This window comes from Erinaceus europaeus, chromosome 23 (genome assembly GCF_950295315.1).
Source record: "Erinaceus europaeus chromosome 23, mEriEur2.1, whole genome shotgun sequence".
Lineage (NCBI taxonomy): Eukaryota > Metazoa > Chordata > Mammalia > Eulipotyphla > Erinaceidae > Erinaceus > Erinaceus europaeus.
Genome location: NC_080184.1, coordinates 608907 through 632210, shown reverse-complemented (window position 1 = coordinate 632210; position 23304 = coordinate 608907). Strand labels below are relative to the sequence as shown.

At 65.6% G+C, this 23304-nt stretch overlaps 2 protein-coding genes across 4 annotated transcripts; both read right to left on the bottom strand.

Annotated features, from left to right (window-relative positions):
* Positions 1–792: 792 nt before the first annotated feature.
* On the bottom strand, positions 793–19336 carry APC2 (APC regulator of WNT signaling pathway 2). 3 transcript variants are annotated; one of them, XM_060181896.1, is made up of 15 exons: positions 19166–19336; positions 16130–16288; positions 15956–16046; positions 15653–15863; positions 10054–10162; positions 9870–9971; positions 9343–9420; positions 9138–9236; positions 8604–8970; positions 8385–8480; positions 7053–7192; positions 6788–6865; positions 6573–6689; positions 5582–5796; positions 793–5154 (listed from the first exon to the last, which is right to left on the bottom strand). In XM_060181896.1, exons 1-15 carry the CDS (start codon positions 19208–19210, stop codon positions 828–830), a joined length of 6234 nt encoding a protein of 2077 aa, XP_060037879.1. In that variant the 5' UTR covers positions 19211–19336; the 3' UTR covers positions 793–827. The 3 variants fall into 3 exon arrangements, with proteins under 3 accessions (XP_060037879.1, XP_060037878.1, XP_060037880.1); XM_060181895.1 differs by having other exon boundaries at positions 9870–9983; positions 19166–19335; XM_060181897.1 differs by lacking the exon at positions 19166–19336 and adding an exon at positions 17935–18145 and having other exon boundaries at positions 9870–9983.
* Positions 19337–20720: 1384 nt separating this feature from the next.
* Positions 20721–22007, bottom strand: RPS15 (ribosomal protein S15). The gene is made up of 4 exons (XM_016188980.2): positions 21939–22007; positions 21652–21737; positions 20943–21177; positions 20721–20863 (listed from the first exon to the last, which is right to left on the bottom strand). The coding sequence occupies exons 1-4, from the start codon at positions 21939–21941 to the stop codon at positions 20750–20752; spliced, it is 438 nt and encodes a 145-aa protein (XP_016044466.1). The 5' UTR covers positions 21942–22007; the 3' UTR covers positions 20721–20749.
* Between the last annotated feature and the right edge of the window lie 1297 nt (positions 22008–23304).

The window sequence follows — 23304 nt, the reverse complement described above, 5'->3', positions numbered from 1 at the left end:
GGGTGCACAAGCTAAAGCCTGTGGGGGGACCTTCCTTGGGGACAGCACGGGGCCTCCCGCACGCACCCCCTTCCACCTCTCAGTCCTGCTGGCCTCCCCAGCACAGGGACTCCTTGTCACCCGCGTCCTCTGTCCCTCCTGGTCCCTGAGGGTCTGTGGGCGGAGCTGGCTGACTGCCCCCACAGCAGGGACTGACTCTCGGCCTGTCCCCACCCGGCGCCCCCAGCGCCTTCCTCTTGTCAGTACCACGATTTGGGGGCCCGGGTCCCCACTCCCACCCCTGCAGCCTCTTGTCTAGGCCTCTCCCCCAGTCTTACACCCCTGAGCCCCACATGGGGTGGACACCCTGGCCTTTGCTCCACTGACACCTGCCACACCCCAACCTCCAGGGTCCCCGCCCTGGCGGCCTGCTGCTCCCCACGTCCATTGGGTCTCAGGCTGGCTAACCCTCTCCACCCACCCCAAGAACCTTGCAGTGATGGTGGCGCTGGGGGTGGAACCTGGGACCTCAGGGCATCGGGCAGGACAGTCTCTTTGCAGAACCCCTGTGCTGTCTGCCCAGCCCTTACCTTTTGAACTTCACTTATTTATATTGTAACCAGCGCCCTGCTCAGCTCTGGCTGATGGTGGTGCCAAGGATTGAACCTGGGGCTTTGGAACCTCAGGCACGGGATGAGCCTCCCACTCCTTCCTCTCTCTTTCCTTTTCTCCCTCCCTCTCCCTCCCTGCTTTCCTTCCTTCCCCAGCTCCCTGGGTGGCAAAGTCCCGCCTCAGTCTGGGTCCTCCGTCCATGGTCCTCCCAGCGGGAGAGGTTGTGTGCAGCCCCGCTACTCCGGGAGGCCGGCGGGCAGTTTCTGGGCGGCGGGGTCAGCGCCGGCCGCCGCCATGGGGCTGGGCACGTAGTTGAAGGGCGAGACGCGCGCCGAGCGGCTGGGGGAGCCATGGCGGCTGGCGGGGAAGCCGGGGCCGTCAGCGGGCGGCTTGACGGGCGCGGGGGCGACGGGCACGCGGCTCTCGGGGCTCGGGGCCGGGCCGGCGTGCGCCCTGGCCGCCGGGTCCTCGGTCTGCACCACGGCGTCGCTGGTCCTGCGCAGCGGCAGGGCGCAGGCGGGCAGGGTGCGCTGCAGGATGTGGGGCACGTCCTCGTCGCGGATGCGGCGCCACGTGGAGGCGGGCGAGGGCTCCCCGTCGCTGCTGCGGCGCGCGGGGGTTGCGGCGGCGGGGGCCGCGGGGGCGGCCGGCCGGCGGGCCACGCTGATGTGCGGTAGGGACGCGTAGCGCCGCACCGTGTCGGGCCGCGGGGCCGCAGTGCGCAGCGGCAGGCGGGAGGGGCTCTCGGAGCTGGGGCGGCGGGGCGGCCGCTCGCGGAGGCCGGGGCGGGGGCGGGGCGCGGGGGCCGAGCCGGGGCGGGGGGGCGCCCGCAGCTCGTCGCAGCGTGAAGAGCAGAGGAAGACTGCGGGCAGCGCGGGCCGGCCCCGGCGAGGTGAGGCGTGGACGGGGACTGGGACTGGGGCGGGCGCGGCGGCGGTGGGCCCCTGCTCGGGGTGGCGGCGACGCGGCAGCCCCGGCGACTCCTTGATGAAGGTGAGCTGCCGTCGGAAGCCGGAGCGCTCCGAGGACTCGCTGCCGCTGGAGCGCGCCGACGCCCCGCGCAGCAGGCCTGGTCGGCCCCGGGGTCCGGGTTCGGGGCTGGGCCTGGCCAGGGGCGGGGGCCCCCTGCCCGCCGGCCTCGCCATGAACGGGATGCGCACCGGCGACTTCTGCGTCTTGTGCTGGCGGGCGAGCAGTGCCCGCGCGGGGGTCTGTGGCACGGGTGAGGCCGCGGGGCCAGGCGTTGGGTGGGCGGGGGCCGGGCGGCGGGGGCCGGGCGGTGGGGGTCGGGCGGCGGGCGAGGTCTGCGAGGACCCGGAGGATGGCGTCTTGGCCAGGCGGGCGGGGGGCGTGGCGCTGCGCTGCGTAGGCCTGGGAGCCGCGGGCTCTGTGGTCAGGCCCGGCCGGTGGAGGCTGCGTGAGCGTGGCTGCCAGGACGCGGGGGCCTTGGGGGTTGCGGCGGGCTGCGTGCTCTTTCTTGGTGCACTGCGGGCGCCCGGCGCGGCCTTGGGAGCAACCGGACGGGGCACGTAGATCACGGTCCGGCCGCGCCGGACGGAGGGCAGCCCCGATGCACCCTTGGGAGCCCCGGCGGCGCGCTGCGTGGCGGCCGCGGCCCGGGCGTCCGGCCGGTGCGCCTTGTGGTGCGGGGAGGCCTGCAGCGTGGAGCCAGCGGACAGCGCGGAGGCGGAGGAACGCAGCGAGTCGGACTCGGAGGAGGCCTCGCGGGTGGCGGCGGCCGCCTGGTGCAGCCAGGTGACGATGGAGTTGGCGCCCTCCTGGATGGCGCGCCACTGCACGCTGTCCAGGTCCGACGCGCGGTCCGAACCCGCCGCCTCGTCGGCCACGTCCTCGGGCCGGGCTGCACGGGGCTTGCTGCGCCGTGGGCCGGCTGCGGGCATCCGCCTTCGGGGCAGGGCAGAGGCGGCACAGCGCCGCGGCAGGTCGGGCGGGGCGCGGGAGGCAGGCGCCCGGGCCTCTGCGGCAGGGGCGGCGGGCGGGCGGGCGCGGGGCCGGCGTGGGGGCTCGGGCTCGCTGAGCGAGCTGGCGGAGGAGCTGAGCGAGTAGCAGGGCGGCGTCTCGTCCTCGATGAGGCTGGGCTGGCTGCGCGCAGTGGGCGGCTCCCTCCCGGGGGGCTGCGCGCGGTCCCGCTTGACAGCGCGTGGGATGGCGGACGCGCGGCGCGGGGGCGCGGCGGAGATGGCGGGCTCGTCCTCAGAGTCGTCGTCGTAGAAGCAGTACACCGCCTCCTCTGTGGGCGTGGTGAGGCAGAGCGGCTGCGCGCCCCCATCCCCGTGCGCCCGGGGAGCCGAGGCGCTGCTGGGGCCGGGGCCCAGGGGCAGCTCCAACTCCTTGCGGTCCCTGCCCGTCCCGTGCGGCGGCTCTTGGCCACGGGCACCCGCCCGGTGCCGGTTTCCGGAGGCCTGCTTGGTGGAGGCGGCCGCTTTCGGCGCCGGCCTGGGGCCCCGCAGGGTCTCGTCGCTGAGCGAGGCGGCGCCCTCGGCAGAATCGGTGCCCAAGTTGTCCTCGCCGGGCGGCGCGGCCACCAGCATGTAGACGGGCAGCGGGAGCGCGCGCGCACGCCCGGGCACCAGCGCCGAGGCCACTTTGCGCAGCCGCGCGGGCGTGGCGCCCAGACAGTCCCTCAGCAGCTGCAGCTCAGTGGGCGCGGCCAAGGCCGGCGGGGGCGCGGCAGGGCGGCCCGGGGCCTCCTCCCGGCGGCGGGGCGCGTGCGGGTGCGGACCCGGGGCGCCCCGCAGCAGCCGCAGCTCCACGTCCTGCTGCACATAGTGCTCGTGCAGCGCCAGCGCGCTGAGGCTGGAGGCGCAGGAGAAGTTCTCGTCCGGCTGCTCCAGAGTGAAGCGCACGCTGCCCGCGTCCAGCTCGGAGGGCAGGCGGCGGCGCTCGCGGCAGTCGGCGATGTCCAGGAAGCGCTTCACGTAGCTCTCCCACTGCAAGCTGAAGGGCGCGGCGGCGGCGGGGGGCGTCTTGCTGCGGCTGGGCGGCATGGTCTGGCCCGGGCTGTCGGGCAGCTCGCTGGGGCTGACGGCGCCGCTGCCCAGCCCGCTGCACGGCTCGCTGGCGAACGAGCTGGCGATGGACGGGCTCTCGAAGCTGCCCAGCGAGCTCACCGAGCTGCAGCGGCTCAGCACCAGTGGCGTCTCCTGCACGCAGTTCTCCGATGAGCTGGACGGCGTGGCGTCCTCTGGCCCCGGGCCGCGGGCATGCAGGGGCCCCGGGATGGCCACAGGCAGCGAGGCGGCGGGGGCGGGCCCCGGGCCGTGCCAGGCGGCATCCAGCCGCGCCTCCTCCAGCCTCTCCAGGGATGAGTCGCTGTCCTCCACATCCCCGGTCTCGCTGGGGCCCGGGCGGCCGGCAGAGGACAGGGAGGACAGTGAACTGTAGCGGGACAGCTCGAGGGCCCCGGCCGCCGCCTTCTCCCGCGCCCGGCTCGGACCCTCGGCCGCCGGCCATGCCTGCCTGCGCACCCCAGGCTGAGTGGGCGCCGCGCCGTCCGCCATGGGCACGTGCTGGTAGGTGGGCGACAGCTTGATGGTACGCACGCGCGCATCCAGGGCGCCCTTAGCGCTCAGGTCCAGCCGGCTGGGCCGTGCCTGCGCCCCCGGGGCCGCCTCCCGGCGCTCGGCCAGCGCGGCCAGCAGGCGGGGCGGTGGGTCGCTGGCGCTGGCGCTGCCGCTGTTGAGGCTGTCATTGGAGAGGCTGGCGTGCGCCGCCTGGAGCCGCAGTAGCGGGGGCGCGCGGCCGCGGCAGGGCGAGCAGGACTGGGCGCGCGCCTCTCGGGCTGCCTCCCGCCCGGGGTCACCTGAGCTCAGGCTTAAGCTGTCCTCCGACGACGTGTGCAGCGCCGCGATGTCCTCCACCAGCCGGTCGATGCGCGCCACCGCCAGCGCCAGTTTGGCCTTGGCGCGGGCGGCCACGGCGGCATCGGCCGGCCCCGGCTCGGCGGCGTCGGGGGCCCCGCGGCGGGCTGTCGGGGGCCGGGGGCCGCCCGGCAGGAGCGGCGGCGGCGGGACGGCCGGGCTGGCGGGCTCTGCGGCGGCCGCCAGCGAGGGCGCATCCTCGTCGTCGAAGCAGCCCGAGTCGGACGCGTAGTCGCGGGCCAGCGCGTCCAGGTGGCGCAGCGGTGGCCCTGACTTCTTGGCGTCGGGCTCGGCCAGGCCGCGCGCGTCCAGCCGGCCCAGGGCCTGCGCCAGCCCCCGCGTGTCCAGCTCGGCCTCCAGCGCGCGCTGCTTGCGGGCCACCAGGCTGGGGGCGCAGGAGCCTGGCGACACGGCGGCGGCAGCGGCCGCGTACTTGGCGGGCCGGTGCGCCAACAGGTTGCGGAGCGCCGCGGCGCTGCCCATGGCGATCATCTTGTGCTTGGAGTGCACCAGGTTGCGCAGCATGCCCACCGCGCCCAGCTCCCACAGCAGCTCCTGGTCCCGCGCGCTGCGCGCAGACAGGTTCCACAGCGTGCCGCATGCGTTGCTCACGATGGTCAGGCTGTGCGACGTCAGGTGCTGCAGCAGCGTCTGCAGGCAGTTGTGGTCCCGCAGGACCTGCCTGGGGGCACGGGGTCAGGACGGCTCGGCTTGGCGCCCAGGCCGACGGCGTGTCCCCCCCGCCCCCCCCACCCGTTGCCACAGCCACCCGCTGCCTGCCCCTGCTTCCGCAACACCCCCTCCTGGGTCCCCGCCCTGAGCTGGGCTCGCCCCCGGTGCCCCCTTCTCCAAGCGCCCGGCCTTCCCCATGGCCTGTTGGCCTTCTGACTGGCCCCGCCCCGCCCGCTGACGACACCGCGTAGGCCCCGCCCCTCTGCAGGCTCCACCCCGCGGCCACCCCACCTCCCTCCTAGGCCCCGCCCCCACTATATAGCCGCAGCAGGCCCCGCCCCTCAACTGCCTCTCCCTGAGCCCCGCCCATGGACGCCTGACCCTAAACCCCGCCCCTCGCTGCCTGGCCCGCCGCGCAGGCCCCGCCCCCGCCCCACCTGTAGTCCTCCCGCGTGGCCACCAGGCTGGACACGTTGCGCAGGACGCCGCCGCCGCTCTCGATGATGGCCAGCGAGTTGCTGGCGCACTTGTAGGTGAGGGTGCTCACCAGAAAGCCCAGCGCGCCCTGCACCTGGCACAGTGCCGCCTTGTTCTCCGTGCTGTGCGCCGACAGGTTCCACAGCGCGCTCAGCACGCTCTTCAGGGTGGACTCCTGGGGGATCCCGGGAGGGGGGGACGGGGGTCAGGTGCGGGGGGGGGTCCCTAGAGCGGGGCGGGGTCAGGTGCACTTGAACCCGGGAGGGGGGTGGGGCCAGGTACGGGAACCCCAGGACGGGGTGGGGGCCCAGGTGCGGGGGACCCCAGGAGCGGGGCGGCGTCAGGTGCACTTGAACCCGGGCGGGGGGAGGGGTCAGGTGCAGGAGACCCCAGGATGGGGGCGGGGGTCCATGGATCTGGCGGGGGTCCTTGGATGAGGCGGGGGTCAGGTGCGGGGGAACCCAGGAGGGGGCGGGGTCAGGTGCACTTGAACCCGGGAGGGGGTTGGGGGTCAGGAGCAGGAGACCCCAGGAGGGGGGCGGGGGTCCCTGAATGGGGTGGGGTTCAGGTACGGGGAACCCCAGGAAGGGCGGGGTCAGGTGCACTTGAAGGGGGGGTCAGGGACGGGGACCCCAGGAGGGGCGGGGTCAGGTGCACTTGAAGGGGGGGTCAGGGACAGGGACCCCAGGGTTGGGGGTCCGGCGCACGTGACCCCCGGAGGGGGCGGGCGGGTGACCACAGAAGGGGCGGTGTCAGGTGCACGTGACCCCGGGAGGGGCGGGGCCCGGGCCGCTGGTGGCCCCAGAGTGGGCACCGCAGTGCCCCCGGGAGAGGGAGGGCCAGGCAGCCCCCCGGAAGGGGCAGAACCCCCGAATGGGGAAGCCTGTGGGCGTCGGGCAGGACGTGGCGGCGGTGGGTCTCGGCCGGGCCCCGGGTCCGTGGGCGGCCCACCTTGGAGGCGCGCAGCGCGCAGTCCATCAGCGCCGCCATGCTGCCCACCTCCCGCAGCACCTTCTTGCTGTGGATGTCGGCGCGCCAGGACAGGTTCCGCAGGATGCTGGACACCACCTGGAACCGTACGGGACGAGGGCAGCCAGGCGTGGGGGCGCGGCCGGCCGCGGGGGGGGGGGGGGGGAGCGGGGGGGGGTGGGGATGCGCGGGCCTACCTGCTGCAGCTCCTCACTCTCGGACCCCAGCTGCGCCACGATGGCCTCCATGCAGCCGCGGCGCCCGCACAGCATGGCCTGGGGGACAGGGGGCAGGGAGCAGGGGTCGGCCACCGCTTCCCCCCACCCCCCCACAGTCGCCCACGGACCGCTTGCTCGAGTGGGAAAGGAGACAGGCTCAGCCCCGCGCTCCCCATGCCCCGGCCTCCTCCCCGTCCAGCCCAGTGCGGATCGGACCCGGCCTTGGGGTGGGGGCACCGGGCACCTTGTTGGCCACGTCCCCGAAGGTGAGGTTGGTGAGAGTCATGCCCGCATAGCGCCGCAGCGCCAGGTTGAGCGGGTCCCGCGTCATCCGGTACATTTCATAGTCCACCTGCAGCAGCTCCGCCACGGCCTGCAGCCCGCCTGGGGGACGAGACACCGGCTGGCCACCCGCAGCACAGGCACAGGCCTCCCTCAGAGATCGAGAGCCGGAGAGACACGCAGGGTGGCCTGAAGCCTCAGGCTCCTGTCCTTGTCCACCCGCTAAGACAGCCGTCACCCTGTTCACTTTTTTATTATTGATTTATTTATTTACAAGAAATACAGGAGGAGAGAAAGAGCCAGACATCACTCTAGTACATGAGCTGCCGGGGACTGAACTCAGGACCTCATGCTCGAGAGTCTGATGCTTTATCCACTGTGCCACCTCCTGGACCACTTATTTTAATTTTCATTATCTCTATTTACCGGACAGAGACAGAGAGAAAATGAGAGGAGATGGGGAGAGAGAGGGAGAGAGAGAGACAGAGAGAGACAGAGACACCAGCAGCCCTTCTTCACCCCTCACGAAGCTCCCCCTGCCGGTGGGAAGGAGAGATGCTTTTATTGTGGCTCCACTATTTTTAATTTTTTTATATTTATTTTCCCTATTGTTGACTTTGTTGGTTTTTATTGTTGTGGTAATTTATTTTTTAAATTTTTTTAAAGTTTTTCTCTTAACATCTATTCCCTTTTGTTGCCCTTGTTATTCTTATTGTTACTCTTGTTATTGCTGTCGTTGTTGTTGGATAGGACAGAGAGAAACGGAGAGAGGAGGGGAAGACAGAGAGGGGGAGAGACAGACAGACACCTGCAGACCTGCTTCACCGCCTGGGAAGCGACTCCCCTGCAGGTGGGGAGCCGGGGGCTCAAACCAGGGGATCCTCACGTGGGTCCTTGTGCTTCGTGCCACAGGCGGTGAAGCAGGTCTGCAGGTGTCTGTCTTTCTCTCCCCCTCTCTATCTTCCCCTCCTCTCTCCATTTCTCTCTGTCCTAGCCAACAACGACCAAAAGACAACAAAAGGGAATAAATAAATAATTTTTTTTAAAAAGCCCGAGAGCAGGCCGCTCAAACGTGAAGTTTGACCCAGGCAGCACATGTGTCTGTCAGTGATGCTCTGGTTCTCTCTCTCTCTCTTCCTACCCCTTTCATTCATAAAAACTAAATGTTAAAGAAAAAGGAGGAGGAAGGGGGAGCTTGGTTCTCGAGCCTCTGCCCCCTCAGCGGTGCCCCCAGGGGCTGCACACAGCCCACCCCTAGGCGCCTGGCACCGCAGCCCCAGGCGCGGACACTCACCCAGCTCGTTCATGGCGCGCCGGTACTCCTCGTCGAAGGACAACTTCATGACGGCGCAGGTGGCCTGGCAGATCTGGGGCTCGATGGGCGCGGGGGCTGCGGGGAAGGGGTGTCAGCGCCCTCCCGGGGGTCCTCCCACCCCACTTGGGGTGCAAGCATCGTGGTCGGGGGCGCGGAGAAGGCGTGCCAGCGGCCCCCCCCACCCTGGGGCACATGCACCTTGGTCGGGGACGACGGGCCGCGCCCGCAGCCAGTCCCCGCACGTCTCGCAGTAGGCCCGGATCTGCTCCAGCACGTGCAGCACCCGCATCTCCTTGCGGGCCAGACCCTGCTCGGGCTGTGAGAACACGATGTTGTGCAGCGCGGCGTTGGCCCGCATGCGCGCGTCCTTGGCGCCCGGCGCCCCGGGGCCACCCCCCACGCCCGCCTCGGCGCCATGCAGGATCTGCAGCAGCAAGGGAAGGCAGCCGGAGCGCCGCATGGCCACGCAGCTCTCGGGAGAGCTGGACATGGCGAGCAGTGTGCGGGCTGTGTCCTCCTGGTCGCGCGTGGCCAGCATAGACAGGAGCCAGAAGACCACCTCGACCTGCAGGCGGGCGGGACGGGGCAGGGCGTGAGGGAGGCCTGGGCGCCCCACGCCCCACGGGCCCGACTCAGGTCCGCAGCGGCCTCCCGCGTGGGCCACCCCTGGGACCCGCCCCCACTGCGCACACGGACCGAGGCTGGGATGGACCCCGTGGGACGCCCCGTCACCTTGCTGTTGCCCGGCTGAAGGGCGCCGTCCTCAGGTTGCGTGGGGGCCTCAGGCTCCGGCTCCTCGTCCACGGGAATGGGCTTCACGGCCAGTAGGGCCTGTGGGGGCGAGGCTAGAGCTGGGGGACTGCACCCCACGAGGAACCCAGCCCGTCCCATTCTTGCCGCCCTCGGGGAAGGAATCTGGGTTCCTCTGGGGGGGTACCTGGGGCTCGGTCTGCTGCACCCGGTCCTGCGCAGACAGCAGCTCCTTGTCGATTTGCTCCAAGCGGGAAGCTCGCATCTGCAGGGGAGACACCTTGTGTCAATTCTTGCAGGGGCTCCGGAAGCTGGACATTGCCCTGGCCACGCCCACCCGCACATGGCCACGCCCCACGGCTCCCAAACCCCTCCCATAACAGCTGGAGCGAGGCCCCTCCCAGCAAGGCCTCTGCCGTCTGATTCGCCCGCTAACTGGCGCCCAACCACACCGACTCCCTATTGGCTCAGGGCTGTGGCCCCGCCCACCAAAGACATGCCTATTCGCATACGGGAACCCAGCCCGGCTCACGGCAATCCGCAGGAGCACACAGCTCCGCCCACCACCCATCCCATTTTCTGATTGGCTCGCCGATGCAGCAGACCCAGCCCGGCGCGCTCCGCGACGCCCTGTGATTGGCTCTGGGACAGCCAGGCTCCGCCCATGGAGCCCCCCCCAGCTGGAATTGGTACGCTGCAGCCCCGCCCAGTCACCTGGGCACGCTGCACCCTCTCGTCCGAGGTCCCGAAGCGCTCCTCCATCAGTGAGCGGATGTGCTGTGCCTCGAACTCCAGCTGCTGGCGGATCAGGTCCATCTGCATGGAGAACTGCGGCGGCGGGGCCCGGTGAGGGGTGCGGGGGCTCGCCCCCACCCCGCGGGGTCCCCAGGGTACCCACCGTCTCCACGTGCGGCAGCTCGTCTAGGCGCTTGGCCAGGCCCTGCAGCTGCGCGTAGTACCAGAGTTTCTCCTGCTCCTCCTTCTCCATCTCGCTCAGCAGGAAGCACCTGGGGCCAGGGGACATGACTGCACTGTTGACGCGCCCTCCTGCCCCGCCTCAGGCGCCACCTCCCCGCTGCATCCCAGCCCTGGGGAGACAGCACAGCAGTTCTGCAAAGAGACGCTCCTGCCTGAGGCTCTCGGGTTCCAGGTTCAGTCCCTGGCGCCACCACCAGCCAGTGCTGAGCAGGGCTCTGGGTAATAATAGCAATAGCAGAAACAATAACAAGGCTGGGGAGACAGCACAGCGGTTCTGCAAAGAGATTTTCATGCTTGAGGTTCTTAGGTCCCAGGTTCAGTCCCTGGCGCCACCATCAGCCAGAGCTGAGCAGGGCTCTTGGGGGAAATCATCATCATCATGGGCTGGGGAGACAGGACAGGGGTTCTGCAAAGAGACTCTCCTGTCTGAGGTCCCAGGCTCAGTCCCCAGCACCATCATCAGCCAGAGCTGAGCAGGGCGCTGGGGAGAGTAATAGTAATGGTAATAATATAATTGCTGGGGAGACAGCACAGGGGTTCTGCAGAGATCCTGCGCCTGACGCTCTGAGGCCCCAGATTCAGTCCTCAGCACCACCGTCAGCCAGAGCCGAGCAGTGTATTCTAATATACATATACATACATTTTATGGGCTGAAGAGAAAGAATAGTGGTTATTCAAACAAACAAAAAAAAAAGCTCACAGTCTGCAAGGTACCGGGTTCAGCCCCCAGCACCACCGTGAGCCACAGCTGAGCAGGGCCCTGGTGCCCATCTACCTGTAGCCTATAGATCTCATTCTAAAAGAAAGTACATAGGGCCAGGCTGTGGCACACTGGGTAGAGCAGACATGTTACCATATGCAAGAACCTGGGTTCAAGGCCACGGTCCCATATGCAGGGGGAGACTTCACACGTGCTGAACAGAGCTGCAGCCCCCCTCTCCATCTTCCACACCTCTCAATTTCTCTGTATCTATCCAAATAAGTAAATAAATAAACCACTTTAAGATAGTATAAAAGCTCTGTATTTTCCTGAATAGTATGCTGTATATTATTTTAAAGATTCTCTTATTAAGAAGAGATAAGTGGTCCGGGAGGTGGCGCAGTGGATAAGGCACTGGACTCTCAAGCATGAGGTCCTGTGTTCATTCCCGGCAGCACATGGACCAGAGTGATGTCTGGCTCTTTGTCTCTCCTCCTAGTTTCTCACTAATAAATAAATAAATAAATCTTTTTTTAAAAAAAAAGAGATAAGAGCAGAGCATCCTTCTAGCAGACAAAATGCTAGGGACTGAACTCAGAACCTATGCTTGCGGGACTGCTGCTCTCTGCTCTGTGAGAACAGTGATTGTTTTTTTTTTTTTTTTTTGCCTCCAGGGTTATTGCTGGGCTTCAGTGCCTGCACCATGAATCCACTGCTCATGGAGGCCATTCCTCCCCCCTTTTGTTGCCCTTGTTGTGGTTATTATTGTTATTGTTGATGTCATTCAATGTTGGATAGGACAGAGAGACATGGAGAGAGGAGGGGAAGACAGAGAGGGGGAGAGAAAGACAGACACCTGCAGACCTGCTTCACCACCTGGGAAGCGACTCCCCTGCAGGTGGGGAGCCGGGGGCTCGAACCGGGATCCTTACACCGGTCCCTGCGCTTTGCGCCACGTGCGCTTAACCCGCTGCGCTACCGCCAGACCTCCACAGTGATTGTTTAATGGGGGGGGGGGAGATAGCGAGCAAGAAAGAGAGAGACGCGCCACATATACCAATATACCAGAGTGATGCTCTCTCTCTATCTCTATCTCTCCCATAACAAACATAACTCCTAAGGTATTCTTTATTTCTTTAAACAAGCAGAGCATGGGAGATAGCACACAGCTATGCCAAAGACTCTCCTGCCTGAGGCTTTGAGGCCCCGGGTTCAGTCCCCAACACCAGCACCAGCCGGAGCTCAGCAGGGCTCTGGGCAACAACGAAGCAGCAGGGAAGTAGCTTGGCTGGCAGATGCATGCCGCTTCCCTCCCCTGTCCCTTTTTACCAGAGCACTGCTAAAATCGCTCATTCAGAAAATAAAGTGTTTCAAGGGGCCAGGTGTGGCGCACCTGCACCTGGTCAACTGCCCATATTACCAAGCTCAAGGGCCTGGGTTGGAGCCCCTGCTCCCCACCTGACTGGAAAAGCTTCACGAGTGCTGGAGCAGAGCTGCAGGTGTCTCTCTTTCTTTCCCTCTCCCTAGCTCCCTTCCTCTCCAATTTCTCTCTGTCCATTCTAATAGAAAGAAAGAAAGAAAGAAAGAAAGAAAGAAAGAAAGAAAGAAAGAGAAAGGGGTCAGGTGGTAGTACACGTGGCGCGAAGCGCAAGGACCGGCATAAGGATCCCGGTTCGAGCCCCCGGCTCCCCACCTGCAGGGGAGTCGCTTCCCAGGCGGTGAAGCAGGTCTGCAGGTGTCTGTCTTTCTCTCCCCCTCTCTGTCTTCCCCTCCTCTCTCCATTTCTCTCTGTCCTACCCAACAACGACCAAAACAATAATAATTACAACAATAAAACAACAAGGGCAGGGCTGGGTGGTGGTGCACCTGGTTAAGCACACATGTTACAGTGCGCGAGATCCTGAGTTCAAGCCCCCAGTCCCACCTGCAGAGGGAAAGCTTCACGAGTGGTGAAGCAGGGCAGGGCTGCATATGTCTCTCTGTATCTCTCCCTCTCTCCCCATTCTTCTCAATTTCTGGCTGTCTCCATCCAATAAAAATAAAGATAATAATTTTTTTAAAAAAAAACAAGGGCAACAAAAAGAAATAAATAACTATTTTTTTAAAATAGATTGTAAAAAGTAACTATGGTTGAGGGCCAGGTGGTGGTGCACCTGGTTAGGCACACACATTTCGGAGAGCAAGGACCCTTGCAAGGATACAGGTTTGAGCCCTCACCTCCCCACCTGCTGGGGGTTGCTTCACAAGTGGTGAAGCAGGTCTGTCTCTGTCTCTCTGTCTCTCCCCCTCTGCTCTCAATTTCTCTGTCTCTTTCCCATAGTAAATAAACAAGTTTAAATAAATGTCTAAATAAAATAGGGCCCAGGCACGGCACACCCAGTAGAGTGCACACCATTCCATGTTAAGAGCCCGAGGTAAAACCCACCCCCACCCGCAGGGAGGGGGCTTCTCTGGGGGTGGAGCAGTGCTGCTACTCTGTCCTTCTCTCTCCCTCTGTCTCTATCAGAAAAAGGAAATGAATTAAATAGTTTTTTAAAAATTATCTTTATTAGATAGAGACTGCCAGAAATTGAGTGGGAAGGGGAGACAGAGAGGGAGAGAGACAAGAGACACCTGTAGCCCCACTTCACATCTCACGAAGGTTTCCCCTGCGGGTGGGGAGCAGAGGCTGGAACCTGGTCCTCACGCATTGTAACAGGTACGCTCACCCAGGTGTGTCACCACCTGGCCCCTAATTAAATCCCAAACTAGTAAAATCCAGTCAGCCAAAGAGCCCCCTGGGCTGCTGACCAGCTCGAGCCCAGTCCCCACCACAATGAAGCTCGGGGCTGGGGTCTCTGTCACTCTTCTTCCCTCCAAACTAACGGGGCTCAGTGTCTGCACTCCAAATCCACTCAGTCTCCAGGTGGCCATTTCCCTTTCCTTCCTTTCTTTCTTTCTTTCTTTCTTTCTTTCTTTCTTTCTTTCTTTCTTCCTATTTATTGGATAGGACAGAGAGGAAATGAGAGAGGAGGGGGAGAGAGGGAGAGAGGCGGAGAAACACCTCCAACCCCGCTCCACTGCTTGGGAAGCTTCCCCCTTGCAAGTGGGGGTCCAGGACTTGAACCTGGTCCTTGTGTGGGTCCTTTCATATAGTCTATTTAAAATAATTTTTTATATTTATTTACTTTCCCTTTTGTTGCCCTTGTTTTTCATTGTTGTTGTAGTTATTATTGTTGTGGTTATTGATGTTGTTGGATAGGACAGAGAGAAATGGAGAGAGGAGGGGAAGACAGAGAGGGGGAGAGAAAGACAGACACCTGCAGACCTGCTTCACCGCCTGTGAAGTGACTCCCCTGCAGGTGGGGAGCCGGGGGCTCAAACCAGGATCCTTATGCCGGTCCTTAGGCTTTGTGCCACATGCGCTTAACCTGCCGCGCTACTGCCCGACTCCGCCTTTCATATAGTTTATGTGCTTAACTGGGTTCGCCACCACCTTGACTGCGTCATTCTTTCTCTCTCTCTTTGCCATTCTATCTTTAGATTTATTTTTGCAATTCTTTATTTATTACCAGAACCTTGCTCAGCTCTGGTTTATATTGGTGCAGGGGATTGAACCTGAGACTATGGAGCCTTAGGAATGAGTTTCTTTTATTTTTTGATTATGTATTTATTTCCCCCTTTTGTTGTCCTTATTGTTTTTCATTGTTGTTGTAGTTGTTATTGATGTCATCCTTGTTGGGTAGGACAGAGAGAAATGGAGAGAGATGGGGAAGACAGAGGAGGAGAGAAAGACAGACACCTACAGACCTGCTTCACGGCCTGGGAAGCGACCCCCCTGCAGGTGGGGAGCCGGGGGCTCGAACCGGGGTCCTTATGCCGGTCCTTGTGCTTTGCACCACCTGCGCTTAACCCGCTGCGCTACAGCCCAGCTCCCAGGAATGCGTTTCTTTGCATAACCATTAGGCTATCTACCCCACCGCCAGATTAGATTTACTTATTGAAAGGGAGGGAGAAGCAGACCGTCCATCAGGCACGTGTGATGCTGGGGACCAAACTTAAGGCCTCACAATTTAGAGTCCAATGCACCTTCCCAGAATTTATATATATATTTGATTATATTACGTATCTCTTTAATGAGAGACACAGAGAGAAATAATTCACAGAGAGAGCCCAAAGGCCTGCTCATCTCTGGCTGGTGCTGGGATTTGAACCCTGGACCAGGGAGCTTCATGCAGGAGAGTCATTTGCAGAACCACTGTGCTGTCTCCAGCCTCTGCCGTAATTTCTACAATCTAGGCCCAGACCTCGAGGCGCAAGTGCTAGCTCCCAGGCTGCGGCCACCTATGTGTCCGCAGCGGAGCATGTACAGGGCCACCCCGGCCCCCGGGCACCCCTCCCCGCGCCCTGGCTCCTGGACCACTGCCCTGTCCCCACAAAGACCGCCTTGAGGCCCTCTGGCCCCGGCCGGGCTCAGCCCTGGCGTGGGCGCGGTCTGAGGCCACTGGCCTGGGAACCGGGTTGCAGAGGGGCGGGGTGAATCTGTGGGCGGGGCTTCGAGTGGGGGCCAATCCCAGAGCGTCGACAAACGGGTGTGGCCGGGGGGCGTGGTCTGGAGGGGCAGGGCAAGCGCGGTTGGCCGACCGGGACCTTGTGGGCGGGGCCTGTGGGCGGGGCATCAGCCTGTGGCCCGGCCAAAGGGCACAAGCCCAGGGTCGCTCTGGGGGCGTGGGCGTGTCTCGCCCTGTGGGCGGAGCACGACAGTGTGGACCAATGAGCGGGGCTTGGAGGTGGGGTCGTGGGCGGGGTCTGCCCGCGTGGGGCGTGGTCCCGGCCTCACCTCTCCTGGTCCAGCTCCTCCAGCAGCCGGATGGTGGCCCGGCCCAGCTCCCCGAAGCTGTCCTTGGAGGGTGCAGAGCCGTGCACAGGGCTCCCCTCGGCGGTGGCGGTGGCGGTGGCGGTGACGGTGCCAGTGCAGGCAGCCGGCTCCGGCTCCAGGGCCAGGGGCTGGAACGTGAGGTTGTACAGGCTGCTGATGTCCATCTGCAGGGCTGCCGGGGCGGGGAGGCGGACGGTGGCAGTCAGTTCCCCTCCGCCTGGCCTCAGCCCCCTCCCCACCCCGCCCCGGGGCGCCCACTCTCACCTTTCAGCTGCTCCAGCACCTCTGTCTGCCCCGAGGACACCAGCACCCGGGCTTCCTGCTCCAGCTTGCCCTGCAGGTGCTTGAGAACTTCCTGGAGCGGGGGAGACACCAGTGGGCAGGGGACACACTCTGGGGAGGCAGCCCCGCCTGGACTGGGAGGGTCCCGCACCCCACCTTCATGCCTGAAGTTTCCGTCTCCAGCTTGCACAGGTGGCTGGAGTTGTCCCTCAGCTCCTGCCTCAAGTGACTGTTCTCGGCCTTCAAAGCCTCCACCTGCCGCACCAGCTGCTCATACGGGGCCACGGAGCTCGTCATCTTCAGCTCCTGCAGCGCCTGAGGCCACAGGGGACGGAGGACACCCAGGGTGGGGGCACAGGTGCAAACTAAACTGGGCCCCGTCCTCCCCTGCCCTGCACAGGTGGGCGCCCAGGCTGGAGGCAGATGGGACCAGGGGACAGACGGCGTGGCAGATGGACTGACGGTCAGCGGCGGGGACGACCGCAAAGAGGCTGAGCCGTCTGGGTGTCCAACACAATGGCGGGCCTCACTCTGAGCTGGAATGGTCGGACAGACAGACAGACCTCTGTCCAGGACTCCCTGGTGGCAGCCAGCGTCTGTCACCTGGCCGCCGGGCTCACCGATTCAGACCGAGAGAGGCAGAGACCCTGGCCCGCCCACGGTGTCCCCACAGAGGGATGGCCACCCTGGGGGTCCAGGCCTGGGACCCCTGCACCCCCATCAGCTGAACTGAATGTACCTGCATGTCTGGGCGTCCTCGGGCCAGCTCCCCAGGCCCCACTGCCCAGGCCCCGGCTTCTTGGGGTGGCCCTGGCCCCGTCCCTCTTAGGCCCCCTCCCTCTTTGTCCCCCTCTGCGTGCCCCCGCCCTCCGCCTTTGTCTTCGCACCGCCAATGGCAGCTGCCTCTCTGCTGCCTTCTTCCTGGGAGCCCCTCCTCCTTTCTGGGGAGCCCCCTCCCCACAAGCAGCCCGGAACCTCTGCCCATGGTGGGGGGCAGCTCCCCCCCCCGTCCTGCATTCTCCTACCTCCGGCCCTCGGGGCCAGGCGGGGATGTGGCTGCAGACAGGGGACCCCAGACCTGTGCAGGAGGGACCCTGAGTCTCACACCCACCATGGGGGGCTCCCCAGTGGCGACACGGAGGCTCAGGAAGGAGTCAGCAGGGGGCTCAGTCCAAAGCACATGGGGAATCCGCCACCGGGGGTGCTGGGGAGCAGGTGGGATTGGGGTGCAGGGCATGCCCCCTGGGGTGTGTTTGCCCATCCGGGGAGGGGTAGGAAGGGGTGCATTCTGAGAAATAGAACAGCATTCTGGGGAGGGGGCAATGGCCCCTCAGGCAGGGATCTTGGGGCAATGAGACCAGTGCTGCAGCTGTACCCCCAACAAAAGTCCTGCTCAGGGGGTGTGTCCTGCCGGGAAAAGGCTCGGGTCCCTGTAGACCCCCTGCCCCAGCTACAACCCCGCCCCCCACCTCAGACCAGCCCCCGCAGGCTTTGGACGTGTATGTGCTCGCCCCACTGAGCTTGGCACCAGCCCCGCTATTCCCACCCTCTACAAGCCCCTCTTCATGCTCAGCCCTGGCGCCTCTCATGGCTCCCCGTGCCCCCAGGACAATAGCACAAATACCCTGCCTGCCTGCCTCACAAGGTGGCCTCCTCCAGTGAGTCCTCCACCCTGCCCCTGCCCAGTCTGCGTGTGTGTGTGTGTGTGTGTGTGTGTGTGTGTGGGGGTTCCTTGTGAGAGCATCACCCCAGAATGCTGGATTTTCCGTGCGATATTTCAGGGGGACGGTCCTGGATGGCTCCCCTGGGCCCTTCAGTCCAAATCCCCAAGGGGAGCTGACCTCCCCCTGTCCCTCGGGGAGCGAGGTTCCTGCTCAGCCCCACCCCTGGGGTTCAGAGTCCGTGGTCCCCCCACGCCCCGGCGGAAGGCAGGGACGAGGCGGGGCGCCCTGCCCGCTTACTTGGCCTCCAGGGCTCGGCCGGGGTCCTCCTCCCAGAGGGCTGCTCCTAGGGTCCCCGCCCCGGCGGCTCGGGGCGGACAAAGCTTTGCGTCCCGGCCAGGCGGCGAGCCCACCGCGGGGGAGGATGCTGGCGCGGGATGCAGGCGCACTGGCCAATGGCGAGGCGGGAAGACGCCGGCTGCCATAGCAACAGCCAATGGCAGCGCGGGGCGGGGCGACCAGCCGCCGCGGGTCTAGGGGCTCCTAGGGTTGGGGACAACCCCCCAAGGCAAGGGGGCGCCTGAGGGCCGGCGCTGTCTCCCCCAGTGGAGTTCGAGGTGAACCTGCCTCCTGGGTGCTTCCCTGCAACCAGCCTACCCTGGCAGTGTCCATGCACCGGACGCAGGCGGCCAGCCCAGGGTGTTACATCAGCTTTGTGTGTGTGTGTGGGGGGGGGTACCCAGAATGTGGCCTGGACCGCGGGCCAGCGCAGGTCCGGGGCAGACAGCAGACCCCGATTTTCTAGTCCGAGTCTCCCTGCACCGACCCCCATCCTGGGGTCCTCAGCCAGATTCAGCCTGCTGGAAGTGGGTTCCAATGAGGGCGCACGGGCAGAGCAGGTGTTGGATGTGGCTGCAGAGGACCGCGCACACCCCACCCTGCCTCGGTTTCCCCGAGTGACCTTGGGCCCGCGGGGTGTCTCGACTCCAGCTCCGGGCCTCCCTCCTGCCGCACCCCAGCGGCGCAGAAGGGTGGGTACAGGGTTATGGCTTCCCTGGACTCCTGCTCAGGGGAGACTGAGGTTCCGGTGCCCTGACGCCACCCCCCACTGTCGGCTACCGGGTGTGGCCAGGGCCTGAAGGTGTGGGGGCTTCGCGGTGTCCCTCTTGCTGCAGGCGGGGGCTCAGGGGAGCCCCAATCGCCCGGACTGAACTTGGGGTTGAGACCCCTGTGCTAAGGACCCCTGCGCCCCAAACTTCTGGGGTGTCCAAGGCGGTCTGAGCCTCAGCTCCTGGGCCCTCAGCACTGAGGACAGCTGCCCTGCAAGGAGCGGCCTGGCGTGCATTCTCTGCGCTTGTGCTCCAGGCCCAAGGGGGAAACTGAGTCTGGGGAAGAAGCAGAAGCTCCCTTTCAGGGGTGTCCCCAACCCTGTGCCTGTGCACTGGAGAGCAGTGGATGGGTTGAGGGTCTGCTGTCTTGGCAACCTTGTCCTAGCGACGAGACCCCCCCCCCTCCCGAGCCCGCGCCCTACCTGGTTCCCGAAGAAGGCCGAGTGCAGAAGCCCCAGCAGCCCCATGGAGCTGCGGCCTCGGACCCGAGCCGCCCCTGGCCCCGCCCCGCCCCGCAGGAGCTGAGTGGCTCGGCTGCCTGCGCCTGCGCAGACGGGGCTCCCGGCACAAGGAGGCAGCTAGGACCCGGGAAAGCCTGCAGGAAGGGCGCCGCCACCCGGTAGGCAGCACCCGCATTCCCGCCTGTGCAGCAGGCTGAAGGTGCCAGTGGGTCGGTGCGGGCCGGGGTCTCCTGGGAGGTGCTCTGCAGTCTGCAGTGAATGGAGGCATGAATCTTCCTCCACACCCCAGGCGCAGGTCTGATGCAACAGTAGCTACCAACGGGTGCGCAGGGCCCCCTCCCCACCCGCAAGTGGCATCTCTCCCCTCAACGCCCCTTGCTAGCAGGGCACACTCGGACCTGAGGCTGCCAGGTGCGGCGGGCAGCACCAGAAGCGAGAGCTCAGCAGGGCTCTGGGCACAGATACTGCCGTGAGCCCCAGGGTCCGTGCCAATGGTCCCCGCCCACAGGAATCAAGTGGAGCCAGCCCGAGTGGAGTCCAGGGCTGTGGCCCCTGACCCGCCAGCCCTGGATGCACCCAAGCTGTGCAGGGTGCCAGCCGTGCCCCACGCCCAGGGAGTCCCGGGTAAGCAGGAGGCGCTAAGCTCCCCCACCTGGCCTCGCCCCCTCCACGGTGCTGGGTGGGGCTCAATCCCAGGGCCGAGGCAGCCCTGTCAGGTGGGAGCCAGCAGGGATGGCAGTACCCAGAGCAGTATGGATGGGTGTGCCCCTGCCCCTGGGCTGCCGCGGAACCCTAGGGCACCTGGGCACCCCAGGTGCTAGAAGTTCCCAATATCCACCAAGGGCCTAGATAATGTGTACCCCAATGCGAGGAGGGTCTGTGTCCTTTGTGTGTGTGTGGGGGGTTTGTGCCCCGTATGCCCGGAGAGACCGTGTCCTGTGTGTGTGTGTGGGGGGTTGTGCCCCATATGCCCGGAGAGACCGTGTCCTGTGTGTGTGTGTGGGGGGTTGTGCCCCATATGCCCGGAGAGACAGTGTCCTGTGTGTGTGTGGGGGGTTGTGCCCCATATGCCCGGAGAGACAGTGTCCTGTGTGTGTGTGGGGGGGGTTGTGCCCCATATGCCCGGAGAGACAGTGTCCTGTGTGTGTGTGTATGTGGGGGGTTGTGCCCTGTATGCCTGGAGAGGCCGTGTCCTGTGTGTGTGTGTATGTGGGGGGTTGTGCCCTGTATGCCTGGAGAGGCCGTGTCCTGTGTGTGTGTGTATGTGGGGGGTTGTGCCCCGTATGCCCGCAGAGGCCGTGTCCTGTGTGTGTGTGTGTGTGTGTGTGTGTGGGGGGGGTTGTGCCCCGTATGCCCGGAGACCGTGTCCTGTGTGTGTGTGTGTGGGGGGGGTCCTTTGTGCCCCGTGCCCCCCGAGGGATTGTGCCGAGCGCGATGTACCCCAACGCCCTGTACCAAGATGGCTGCAGACGCCCACCCACCCGCACCCCCAGGGAAAGCAGATCCAGACGCGGGCTGGCGGGGACTCAGGCTTTACTGCTGCGGCTACTTGAGCGGGATGAAGCGTGAGGAGTGCGTGGCGCCGATGCCGGGCCGGCCGTGCTTGACGGGCTTGTAGGTGATGGAGAACTCGCCCAGGTAGTGGCCGATCATCTCAGGCTGGGGAGGCGGGTCAGAGGTCAGCTCCGCCCGGCCGTCCCGCGCCTCCCGCTCCCGCGCCTCCCGGCCCGCGGCTCACCTTGATCTCCACCTGGTTGAAGCTCTTGCCGTTGTACACGCCCACCATGCTGCCCACCATCTCCGGCAGGATGATCATGTCCCGCAGGTGCGTCTTCACCACCTCGGGCTTCTCCATGGGCGGTGCCTCCTTCTTGGCCTTGCGCAGGCGCTTGAGCAGCGAGTGCTGCTTCCGCCGCAGCCCCCGGTTCAGCCGCCGCCGCTGCCGCGCGCTGTACAGCTGCATCAGCTGCTCGCTGCGGGGTCGGGGGTCGGGGGTCGGGGGTCAGGCGGGGAGGGCCCGCTGCCTGTCCGCACGTGGCAACCCCAGCGCCCAATGTCAGGACACGCTCAGCACCCGCAGCGCCACGGGGACAGACGCCCGGCCCGCGAGGACAGACGCCCGGCCCCGATAGGACAGACCCCCGTCCCGCGAGGCCAGACCCCCGTCCCGCGAGGACAGACGCCCGTCCCGCGAGGCCAGACCCCCGGCCCGCGAGGACAGACCCCCGTCCCGCGAGGACAGACCCCCGTCCCGCGAGGACAGACGCCCGGCCCCGACAGGACAGACCCCCGTCCCGCGAGGACAGACGCCCGGCCCCGATAGGACAGACCCCCGGCCCGCGAGGACAGACGCCCGGCCCCGATAGGACAGACCCCCGGCCCCGACAGGACAGACCCCCGGCCCGCGAGGACAGACCCCCGGCCCGCGAGGACACACCGCCCCTTACTAGGACATGTCGAGCAGCTGGTCGAGGTCCACGCCGCGGTAGGTGAACTTGCGGAACGTGCGCTTCTTCTTCTGCTCCACTTCCGCCTGCGGGCCCGCACACGGCGTGAGCGCAGCCCCGCGCCCGAGACCCCGCCACCCCCCCTCGGCCGCCCCGCGCTTCCCCATCCGGCGCGCCGGGAGGCCGCCGCCGCCCCCCCAGGCCCGGCTCGGGTCTCCCCCCAGCCCGCCGGGCGGCGGATGGCAGCGGATGGACGCGGCCCCGACGCAGGGAGGCCCGGAGCTCACCATCTTGTCCGCCGGCGCCCTGGAAAGGAAGGAGCCCTGGGCGGGCGCCGCGCAGTTATCGCGATGCCTCAGCGGCCCCGCCCCTCGGGGCGGGAGCGCACTTCCGCCTTCCGGCCGCGGGCGCGCGCCCTCTGCTGTGCGGGAGGCAGACGGCAGCCCTGGCGGACCCGGCCGGGGGCGACCAGGGGGAACAGGGGAGCCCAGAGGGCCCTGGCCCGGGTTCGAGTCCCGGCACCCTTTATGCCAGCGCGCTCATGAAAAGCAAACGAGTAAACCTGACTTAGAGCATGGGGGCGCAGTCATGCAAGCCCCCCGGCTGGGCGGGTGCACCTGGTAGAGCGCACGCCACCCTGCGCAACGACCCGGCTTCGAGCCCCGGGACGCCACTTGCAGGCGGAGGAGCAGGATGACAGAGATCTCTGTCTTCTTGACTGTGAGGATGACGGGGCTACAGTGCCCCCACTCCCACCGCCGGAGCCCGGCCCCGGCCCCACCGACGCCTCCCTCTGCCCCACCCTCCGGGAGCGCGCACCGGAGCGGGTCGCCCTGGGCTTGGGTGTCGGTGGACGCGGGTGCCGCCGGGTGCCCCCACCGCAGCCGGGCAGAGCTGTGGGGAGTGGGCCGGGGAGGCAGACGCGGAGGGCTAGGCCGCAGTTACGCCAGGTCGCTCCGTCTGAGGCTTCAAGACCCCTGGTTCAAGACCCAGCGCAAGCCAGATGCAGAGGGACGGACCCGGGTTCCAGTCCCCGTCACATGGGAAGCAGGGCTGGGGGCGCCTCTCTCCCTATCTGCCCTTCGCTCTTGCTTCTGTCTCTTCCCAGTAATAAAGGTGCTAAGCTTTTTGCTGGCTAGAGACGGCCAGAAAGCAAGAGGGGCAGGGGAGGGAGAGACGGAGACTCCTGCAGCCCTGCTTGGCCGCTCGCGAAGCTTCCCTGCGCAGGTGGGGGCCAGGGGCTGGAACCCGGGTCCTTGTGCGCTGAAGCAGCTGCGCCACCGCCACCCGGCCCCCAGTAATGACTTAGCGACCCTGCCTGCAGGTGGGGAGCAGGGGCTCGAACCAGGCTCCTTGACCCGTCCGCATTACGTGCTCTTAACCCGGGTCAAGTGTTTTCTTTATGTCAGTAACAAGGACTACAGCGAGCGACAGAACAAGGACAACAGGAAGGGAATAAGTGAATGTATTTTTAAAAGCAGACTTGCAGACTTGCTTCACTGCTCATGGAGAGCAGCGGGTCGAACCCAGATCCCTGCATGTGGCGTGTGTGTGCTTGAGCGGGTGTGCCAAAACCCAGCCCCACCCCTGATTTGCGTCTTATTTTTCTTCCAATTATCTTTATTCACTGGACAGAGACAGCCTGAAATCAAG